Source organism: Oncorhynchus nerka, linkage group LG6 (assembly GCF_034236695.1).
Source record: "Oncorhynchus nerka isolate Pitt River linkage group LG6, Oner_Uvic_2.0, whole genome shotgun sequence".
NCBI lineage: Eukaryota > Metazoa > Chordata > Actinopteri > Salmoniformes > Salmonidae > Oncorhynchus > Oncorhynchus nerka.
This window is the reverse complement of record NC_088401.1, coordinates 82,768,633-82,779,267: the sequence shown is the minus strand read 5'-3', so window position 1 is coordinate 82,779,267 and position 10,635 is coordinate 82,768,633. Positions and strand designations below refer to the sequence as shown.

The 10,635-nt window shown below is 43.2% G+C and overlaps 1 protein-coding gene across 3 annotated transcripts; it reads left to right on the top strand.

Annotated features, from left to right (window-relative positions):
- The first annotated feature begins 2,342 nt into the window (after positions 1 to 2,342).
- Positions 2,343 to 9,874, top strand: LOC115115054 (ganglioside GM2 activator-like). 3 transcript variants are annotated; one of them, XM_029643523.2, is made up of 5 exons: positions 2,343 to 2,396; positions 3,052 to 3,093; positions 3,199 to 3,351; positions 6,797 to 6,979; positions 8,622 to 9,874. In XM_029643523.2, exons 1-5 carry the CDS (start codon positions 2,376 to 2,378, stop codon positions 8,778 to 8,780), a joined length of 558 nt encoding a protein of 185 aa, XP_029499383.1. In that variant the 5' UTR covers positions 2,343 to 2,375; the 3' UTR covers positions 8,781 to 9,874. The 3 variants fall into 3 exon arrangements, with proteins under 3 accessions (XP_029499383.1, XP_029499381.1, XP_029499382.1); XM_029643521.2 differs by lacking the exon at positions 2,343 to 2,396 and adding an exon at positions 2,633 to 2,830; XM_029643522.2 differs by lacking the exon at positions 2,343 to 2,396 and having other exon boundaries at positions 2,738 to 3,093.
- Positions 9,875 to 10,635: the final 761 nt, after the last annotated feature.

The following is a 10,635-nucleotide window of genomic DNA, read 5'->3' as shown; positions in this document are numbered from 1 at the left end:
GGGTTATTATAGCCCTGTCACTATGCTGTCTCAGGGCTGTCCCACCAGCCCTGTCACTATGCTGTCTCAGGATTATTAGCTGTCCCACCAGCCCTGTCACTATGCTGTCTCAGGGTTATTAGCTGTCCCGCTAGCCCTGTCACTATGCTGTGTCAGGGTTATTAGCTGTCCCACCAGCCCTGTCACTATGCTGTGTCAGGGTTATTAGCTGTCCCACCAGCCCTGTCACTATGCTGTCTTAGGGTTATTAGCTGTCTCGCTAGCCCTGTCACTATGCTGTCTCAGGGTTATTAGCTGTCCCGCTAGCCCTGTCACTATGCTGTGTCAGGGTTATTAGCTGTCCCACCAGCCCTGTCACTATGCTGTGTCAGGGTTATTAGCTGTCCCACCAGCCCTGTCACTATGCTGTGTCAGGGTTATTAGCTGTCCCACCAGCCCTGTCACTATGCTGTCTCAGGGTTATTAGCTGTCCCGCTAGCCCTGTCACTATGCTGTGTCAGGGTTATTAGCTGTCCCACCAGCCCTGTCACTATGCTGTGTCAGGGTTATTAGCTGTCCCACCAGCCCTGTCACTATGCGGTCTCAGGGTTATTAGCTGTCCCACTAGCCCTGTCATTATGCTGTGTCAGGGTTATTAGCTGTCCCACCAGCCCTGTCACTATGCTGTGTCAGGGTTATTAGCTGTCCCACCAGCCCTGTCACTATGCGGTCTCAGGGTTATTAGCTGTCCCACTAGCCCTGTCATTATGCTGTCTCAGGGTTATTAGCTGTCCCACCAGCCCTGTCACTATGCTGTCTCAGGGTTATTAGCTGTCCTACCAGCCCTGTCACTATGCTGTCTCAGGGTTATTAGCTGTCCCGCTAGCCCTGTCACTATGCTGTGTCAGGGTTATTAGCTGTCCCACCAGCCCTGTCACTATGCTGTCTTAGGGTTATTAGCTGTCCCGCTAGCCCTGTCACTATGCTGTCTCAGGGTTATTAGCTGTCCCGCTAGCCCTGTCACTATGCTGTCTCAGGGTTATTAGCTGTCTCGCTAGCCCTGTCACTATGCTGTCTCAGGGTGATTAGCTGTCCCGCTAGCCCTGTCACTATGCTGTCTTAGGGTTATTAGCTGTCCCGCTAGCCTTGTCACAATGCTGTCTCATGGTTATTAGCTGTCCCGCTAGCCCTGTCACAATGCTGTCTCATGGTTATTAGCTGTCCCGCTAGCCCTGTCACTATGCTGTCTCATGGTTATTAGTTGTCCCACCAAAATACATTTAAATCAGCAAGTGTGTAGAGCTTGCTGCATGTTGCATACATCCAATAGCTGATTGCATGAGCTGCATTGCAAGAAAGAGTGTAATACATCCACAACATATTAATCTGGACACAAGGTAGAACTTTACAATCATATAACTTTGTCAATGCATGTAGATCACATGAAATTCAGGCTATATAACTGACTAATAAGCATAGACTGACTGACAAGGCAAAGGCTATATAAACGACTAGGTATAGGGTATGTGACTGACAAGACATAGGCTATATGACTGACTACACATAGGCTATATGACTGACTACACATAGGCTATATGACTGACTACACATAGGCTATATGACTGACTAGGTATAGGCTGTGTGACTGACTAGGTATAGGCTATATAACTGACTAGCTATAGGCTATATAACTGACTAGCTATAGGCTATATAACTGACTAGCTATAGGCTATGTAACTGACTAGGTACAGGCTATATAACTGACTAGGTATAGGCTATATAACTGACTAGGTATAGGCTGTGTGACTGACTAGGCTACATGTCATAGTGTTCACAGAGAGGTGAGGCCATGTCATAGTGTTCACAGAGAGGTGAGGCCATGCTGTGGTGTTCACAGAGAGGTGAGGCCATGCTGTCGTGTTCACAGAGAGGTGAGGCCATGCTGTGGTGTTCACAGAGAGGTGAGGAAATTAGGACAACATCTCCATCTTGTGGAGAGAAGCAGATCAACAGTACTGTAGAATAAACTGGCCCATAGGCAAGTCCACTACTATAGACTAGAAAGCCAGTGTAGGTATTCAGAGTGTTGTCTTCAAAATACAATGCCTCAGGCTAGCAACAAATGAAGCCTATCCCATGGGTTTAGCTGCAATGCCAAATGCTTGTTTTGGAACTTGGATGGGATACTAATGGATGTCAGTTATTTTTATTTTTTATTGTTTTATTTTACCTTTATTTAACCAGGCAAGTCAGTTAAGAACACATTCTTATTTTCAATGACGGCCTGGGAACAGTGGGTTAACTTCCTGTTCAGGGGCAGAACGACAGATTTGTACCTTGTCAGCTCGGTGGTTTGAACTCGCAACCTTCCGGTTACTAGGCTACGCTGCCGCCCCATGTGTGGCTACTTGCCGAAGGTATCACAAAATCTGCATTTTCTCTATATTGGGGACAGGTTATGGTCAAGATTTGTTCACAAAAGCCTGTACCACAATTTGTTAATCTAAAAATTAAAGAAAGAAGAAGGAAGATCTCACTTGCTTACTCCTCGCGTCCTCTCTTCTCTCTCCACGCCTCCTTCTCAAACTCCATTGGTTGAGAGAGCCAGAGGTTCCGCCCAATTTGACCTCCTCCTCCAATGCGGTTTGAGAAGGAGGCGAGGAGAGAGGATGCGAGGAGATAGATATTGAGATTTATCATTTGTATTTGCGCCTCCTTTATTTCTATAGGAAATTGGTCTTTAATCTCCTTTATGTATATAAAGGAGGCGCAAATACAAATAGGAAAATCTCAGTATCTGCTCCTCGCGAAGTCTGTCACGAGCCTCGGGAGTGATTTGATAAACACGGAAGTGAGACTGAACTTCATGGAAACAAATATTTACCGCACCGTCTCAACGTGTTGTGTCGCAGTCATTCTCGATTCGTTTTAGCGGTGCACGGTCTTAGTTTACGCGCTTTCTGTTGTTATCTTGAATTAACCCTAATTATTTCTAGTTCAGTTGTAGTTTAGTTGAGCACGATGAAAAATGTTATTGTTATTAATGTGATAATGCTATGCATTGTAATGCAGGTGAATTGCGCTTTGGATTTCGAGAAAACGCCCACAGTGAAGGTGAGTGAAATATCTTTACTTTTATTCAAATGTTGTTCATTAACCTACTCTATCATTTCATCATGTTTATTACAGTAACATAGACTATTCAATATTCTTGCACAGATCTTTGGGTTCTCATGGGAGAACTGCGGTAAGCCAGACGACCCAGCGGTTCTGAAGACCCTAACCCTGTCCCCGGACCCCATCACAGTTCCAGGGGACCTAAAGGCCAGTGCGTCCGGGAACACAACCGTCGAGCTGGCCGCTCCCCTCGCTGTGAGTACTAAGCATGCACCAAGGGCCTCCTCTTCAAATACTAAAATTAGATATGGAATGCTATTTGATTACTCATAAAGTATACTTGTTTGTGAAAGTTTTTGTAATTAACCAACCATTAGTTTGAGGTAGGCATATGGTATTGCCCGTCTTCAAAAAATACATACAGTATATACATAGCCACAGGAAGTGAGGGTGCTGCAGCACCCCCTGAATAATCAGAATAATAACAAAAAATATTATATTTATTTTTTACAAATGTAGTGCACTGGGCCTTTACTGGTCCTGTATAAGCAGAGATATAGACATCTGTAGCACTGGGCAAAAAAAGGTAGTTGTATAGTTAAGAACACCCCCGCCCCCAAACTACTTCCTGCGGCTATACAGTACATATTTATACAAATAAAAGTCATTTAGCATATGCTTTTATCCAGAGCGACTTACAGGAGCAATTATGGTTAAGTGCCTTGTTCAAGGGCACATCGAGAGATTTTTCACCTAGTTGGTTTGGGGATTCGAACCAGCGACCTTTCAGTTACTGGCCCAACGCTCTTAACCACTAGGCAAATATATAGAATGAATAGGCTCTTCTTGGATTAAAATGGTCACAATCAAAGCAAGTTTGAAACACTAGTCCTACTTCCTCCTGAAAAACTTACCATATCAGTCTGTAGGCCTATTCAGCCATGTGATAGCCTATTCCACTTTGTCTGTGTGTGTGTCAATTGTTGGCTCTGGGTTGTTCTGGGTGGCTCTGGGTAGAGTGATGTTAAACAGGTAGAAACTTGGCTGGGGAGGTATGTCTGACTCAAGGCTGAGCTTCGTGTGAGCAGCTCACCACATAAATGCCTGCTCTGCTGCACTAATGGCCCAAATAGATATATAATATACAGTAGACTTCCTGATTCAATGCTCACCCTTAAAATGCAGAGTTCACAAGAGAAGGGACGGCATTGAGAGTGATGATGTTCTGATTAAGAATGCGTTAATGTAATATTGTTGCGTTTTGTACGTTTTTTTGCAACAGACAGCTTTCACATACTGGACATTCTGTTGTTCCCAACTTGTATTGGTTTAGTTGATGCAATGCAGAGAAGACTGACTTGACTGTTCTTCCCCCGAAATCAATCACGTAGATCAGTGTCCGTTTTTTTCTCTCTAACATCGGTGACATCATTGCAAGGGAGGAATAGAACAGTTTCTGCTTTGCTGTAAACAACTATGGTGCAACGTCCAAGTCAAGAATAACCTGACATTAGACACGTTTACTGGTCCTATTTTCTCCTCTTAGGTAACTTGACCAAGCCTGGCGGTATTTCTGTCAAATAGTTTTATTGACATATACTTCGTTTTTCATAACATCCCAGTTAACATGTGGTATGTGGTCTAATATACCACGGCTGTCAGCCAATCAGCATTTAGGGCTCGAACCACACAGGTTATAACAGCATTTTGTCCATAGGTAAACGTAACCTTGTGATGGCCTATTTTGTGGATAGACGTACTGTTACTGTAGCCTACTGTGTTGATCCAGACATCCCAGTTAACTGGTCCTCTCCCCCTACTGTATTTATTTATTTTGCTCCTTTGCACCCCATTATTTCTCTCTACTTTGCACATTCTTCCACTGCACATCTACCATTCCTATGTTTTACTTGCTATATTGTATTTACTTTGCCACCATGGCCTTTTTTTGCTTTTACCTCCCTTCTCACCTCATTTGCTCACATTGTATATAGACTTGTTTTTCTACTGTATTATTGACTGTGTTTGTTTTACTCCATGTGTAACTCTGTTGTTATGTGTCAAACTGCTTTGCTTTATCTTGGCCAGGTCGCAATTGTAAATGAGAACTTGTTCTCCACTTGCTTACCTGGTTAAATAAAGGTGAAATAAAAATATACAGTAACAGTCAAAAGTTTGGACATGCTGACTCATTGAAGGGTTTTTCTTTATTTTTACTATTTCTACATTGCAGAATAAGAGTGACAATGTCAAAACTATGAAATAACACATATGGAATCATGTAGTAACCAAAAAAAGTGTTAAACAAATCAAAATATAATTGAGATTCGTCAAAGTATCCATCCTTTGCCTGGATGAGAGCTTTGAATACTCTTGGAATTCTCTCAACCAGCTTCATGAGGTAGTCACCTGGAATGCTTTTCCAACAGTCTTGAAGGAGTTCCCACATATGCTGAGTACTTGTTAGCTGATTTTCCTTCACTCTGTGGTCCAGCTCATCCAAGACCATCTCAATTGGGTTGAAATCGGGCGATTGTGGAGGGCAAGTCATCTGATGCAGTACTCCATCACTCTCCTTCTTGGTCAAATAGCCCTTACACAGCCTGGAGGTGTGTTTTGGATCATTGCCCTGTTGAAAAACAAATCATAATCCCACTAAGCACAAACCAGATGGGATGGCGTATCGCTGCAGAATGCTGGTTAAGTGTGTCTTGAATTCTAAATAAATCACTGACAGTGTCACCAGCAAAGCACCCCTACACCATCACACCTCCTCCATGCTTTACAGTGGGAACCACACATGCGGAGATTAAATGTTCACCTACTCTGCGTCTCACAAAGCCACGGCGGTTGGAACCAAAAATGTCACATTTGGACATCAAACCAAAGGACAGATTTCCACTGGTCTAATGTCGATTGCTCGTGTTTCTTGACCCATCAAACCTCTTCTCATTGGTGTCCTTTAGTAGTAGTTTCTTTGCAGCAATTCAACCATGAAGGCCTGATTCACACAGTCTCCTGGAATGCATTTCAATTAACAGGTGTGCCTTGTTAAGTGCCGATTTCTGAGGCTGGTAACTAATGACTTTATCCTCTGCAGCAGAGGTAACTCTGGTTCTTCCTTTCCTGTGGCGGTCCTCGTGAGAGCCAGTTTCATCATAGCGCTTGATGGTTTTTGCGACTGCACTTGTTGACACGTTCAAAGTTCTTGAAATGTTCCATATTGACTGATCTTCATGTCTTAAGCAATGATGGTCTGTCATTTCTCTTGGCTTATTTGAGCTGTTCTTGGCATCATATGGACTTGGTCTCTTACCAAATAGGGCTTTATTCTGTATACTCCCCATACCTTGTCACAACCCAACTGATTGGCTCAAATGCATTAAGAAGGAAAGAAATTCCACAAATTAAATTTTTAACAAGGCACACCTGTTAATTGAAATGCATTCCAGGTGACTACCTCATGAAGCTGGTTGAGAGAATGCCAAGAGTATGCAAAGCTGTCATCAAGGCAAAGGGTGGTTACTTTGTAGAATCTCAAATATAAAATATATTTTGATTTGTTTAACACTTTGTTTTGGTTACTACTGGATTCCATATGTGTTATTTCATAGTTTTGATGTCTTCACTATTATTCTATTCCCTTGAATGAGTAGGTGTGTCCAAACCTTTGACTGGTGCTGTATTTCTCTCCTCTTAGGTGAACGTGACACTGGAGAAGGAGGTGGCAGGGTTCTGGGTCAAGGTGCCGTGTGTGGAAGAGATCGGGAGCTGCCACTACGCAGACGGCTGTGACCTGCTCAACCAGCTGATACCGCCAGGACAGGACTGTCCTGAACCTCTACACACCTACGGCATCCCCTGCCACTGTCCCTTTAAAGCTGTGAGTCTATACTGTAGTCCATCCACTGTCCCTTTAAAGCTGTGAGTCTATACTGTAGTCCATCCCCTGCCCACTGTCCCTTTAAAGCTGTGAGTCGATACTGTAGTCCATCCCCTGTCCACTGTCCCTTTAAAGCTGTGAGTCTATACTGTAGTTCATCCCCTGCCACTGTCCCTTTAAAGCTGTGAGTCTATACTGTAGTTCATCCCCTGTCCACTGTCCCTTTAAAGCTGTGAGTCTATACTGTAGTCCATCCCCTGTCCACTGTCCCTTTAAAGCTGTGAGTCTATACTGTAGTCCATCCCCTGTCCACTGTCCCTTTAAAGCTGTGAGTCTATACTGTAGTCCATCCCCTGTCCACTGTCCCTTTAAAGCTGTGAGTCTATACTGTAGTTCATCCACTGTCCCTTTAAAGCTGTGAGTCTATACTGTAGTTCATCCACTGTCCCTTTAAAGCTGTGAGTCTATACTGTAGTTCATCCACTGCCCACTGTCCCTTTAAAGCTGTGAGTCTATACTGTAGTCCATCCCCTGTCCACTGTCCCTTTAAAGCTGTGAGTCTATACTGTAGTTCATCCACTGTCCCTTTAAAGCTGTGAGTCTATACTGTAGTTCATCCCCTGCCACTGTCCCTTTAAAGCTGTGAGTCTATACTGTAGTTCTTCCACTGTCCCTTTAAAGCTGTGAGTCTATACTGTAGTTCATCCACTGTCCCTTTAAAGCTGTGAGTCTATACTGTAGTTCATCCACTGTCCCTTTAAAGCTGTGAGTCTATACTGTAGTCCATCCCCTGCCACTGTCCCTTTAAAGCTGTGAGTCTATACTGTAGTTCATCCCCTGCCCACTGTCCCTTTAAAGCTGTGAGTCTATACTGTAGTTCATCCCCTGCCCACTGTCCCTTTAAAGCTGTGAGTCTATACTGTAGTTCATCCCCTGCCCACTGTCCCTTTAAAGCTGTGAGTCTATCATTTATGGTTGTGTTCATTAGGGCACAATCATTTGAAACTGTTTTGCAATGACAAATGATGATGGCCGTTTCTTATTGGACAGGTCCTGTTAGTCCCTCTATAAGCCTGTCTGTCCATTTTCTTCCGTTTGTTGCCTTTTGAACCCATCCCCAAGAAAGAACCAGTTCCTCCAGTGGTCAATGCTCAGGCTACTTCCCTCTTTCGTATTCTGTTCAGTGCAATGTGGTGAATGTCTGTTGATAGCACTGTGAATGATTGGTAACAGAGTGTTTGTTGAACAGCAGCTAGCCAAACAACAAAGTTAAAAATAAAAAAAACATTCTCTGAATGTTTTGAACATGTGCACTTAACGTTCTGTTGCTCGGAACTCATTCTGTTTTTCTCAAAGATAATTTTTTCTGTTTACTCAATTCATGTCTATTGGGCTCAAATTACCTATTTTCTGTCTCCTAAGGGTGCATACCTTTTCTATACAGTAAAACATGCTTCACTCTGGGGCTGTGTCCCAAATGACACCCTATTCCTAAATATACAGTACTTTGACCAAGGTGCACTACCCTTGAAAAGAGCCCTATGGGCCTTGGTCATAAGTAGTGCACTATCTAGGGAATAGGATGCCATTCGGGACATAGTGAAAGTGTATTGGTTAACCTCTATTTCCTGTCTGTTCTAAGGGGATGTACACGCTACCAGAGTCCGACTTCTACCTCCCTGACATTGACCTACCCTATTGGCTGACCAACGGACACTACAGGGTACAGGGAGTACTGGGAGCTATGGGAAAAGAACTGGGCTGCCTCAAAATCACCTTTGCTGTCCACTCTAATAACTAAACGATGGATAAACAACCTCCTCTTTCCACTCTAGTTAAATGGAGGCTACAGGGAACATAAATGTGCCATTCAGTGAGCTGCGATACTGAACCTTTTTGTCTTCTTTATTCTCACGGGAACTTCTGCTCTCATCTCTTCCCATCTCATCAAACTGCCAATTGAGAACGGGGCCTGTATAGACAAAGTCTCTCTCTGAGTAGGAGTACTGATCAGTTTTACCTTTACAATCGTAATGAATAGGAGGGTGGACCTGATCCTAGATCAGCACTCTGAGATACTTTGTGGATACTGGCCCTGTACCAAACAAGCAGTAACTGAGCTGCTACTGTAGTTTAGGATATGATTCAGTCGACTCACTTTCAGGTCAAACAGTTGAGTGATTTGCATGGCTTCCTACTGTACTGCTATGAACTTGTCGTCACCTGTTTTTGATTCTTTTTCACAATGTTTTACACTGTCTTTTTTTATACCGAATGAATTTTATTAGATTCCTTGTCAAGGGTGAATGTCCGTGGGTATGCTTCTATTGCTCATTGGCTTCTACCCTAGGTAAGGTGCTGGTCACATGACTAGGAGGTTTTATTGTGCCATAGTCGTTTCTGGCTGACTCTTACTGTGTCATTCGTTTTTGGTTCCATGGATGGTAATGCTACTTCCTGTTGCTAGTGGTGACACTTTTGATTTTAGAACCTCTGGGAATATGTTGTTCTTCCTGTTGATTTGTGTATTGATCTGTTTTTTTTCTGAAGGTGTTTTATTGTTGACATATTCAAAGTGCCTAAGTTGACCTGCTGGAATTGAGGTCGACGAATCAAGTGTGACTGTGTGATGTTTCAAAGGGAAATGTGATTAATACAGACAGTCAATTCCCTCCTTATAATACCAAAAGCCTAATCCCATTCTATAACCAGTTAAAGTGGTCTTAAATCAAAATTCAAATGAAATGGTAATCAAGTATCAAAGTTTTTAGGAATCAACATGAAAAATTGCACCTTGATTATTTAGAAATGACATTGCTTACAACTGTAACAAATCAGCATTCCTGGCCAATATTTCACTGTAAACCCCTTGTTTAAATAAAATAGTATCCTATATGTTGGTAAGTCTTTGTTTTCTGAAATGCATGACTGTATTTTTCAATTGTGATTTGAGCTTCTGCAGTTTCACAGGATGGACACAGGATGGCGCTAGTGGTTAAATGTTGATAACATGACATTGGGTCATGGGAGATTGAGACTTATTCCTGGCTTCAGTCTACCAACTTCTTTGGTAGTTTCTTGAAAAGATGCCATGCAAATTATGTGGAGTTGTGTGAAGTACTGTAATTTGATTACTTACTTTACCATTGTGGTGCTAGTTTGGGTTCCCGAGTGGCACAGCGGTCTAAGGTACTGCATCTCAGTGCTAGAGGTGTCACTGCAGACCCTAGTTCGATTCCAGGCTGTATCACAACCGGATGTGATTGTGAGTCCCATAGGGCAGCGCCCAACTGGCCCAGCGTCGTTAGGGTTTGGCCGGGGTAGGCCGTCATTGTAAATAAGAATTTGTTCTTAACTGACTTGCCTCCACCCCATCCCCCCTCCTCTCTCGCTATCTCTGTATGTCTCTCACTCGCTCTGTCTCACTCTCTCTCCCCCCCTCTCTTTATCTCGCTATCTCGGTACGTCTCCCCCCCCTCTCTCTTTATCTCGCTGTCTCTCACTCTCTCTTTCTCAAAACATTTCCCAGAGTAGATGTCTCAGTTAAGAAGCCTAGTCTGTCTTCTATAGCTAGCAACTGATCACAGTAATAATAGTAATGATTCCTGTTTGGGCTGAAGTTGTGCTTCCCCTTTATAACTCAGATATGACATAGA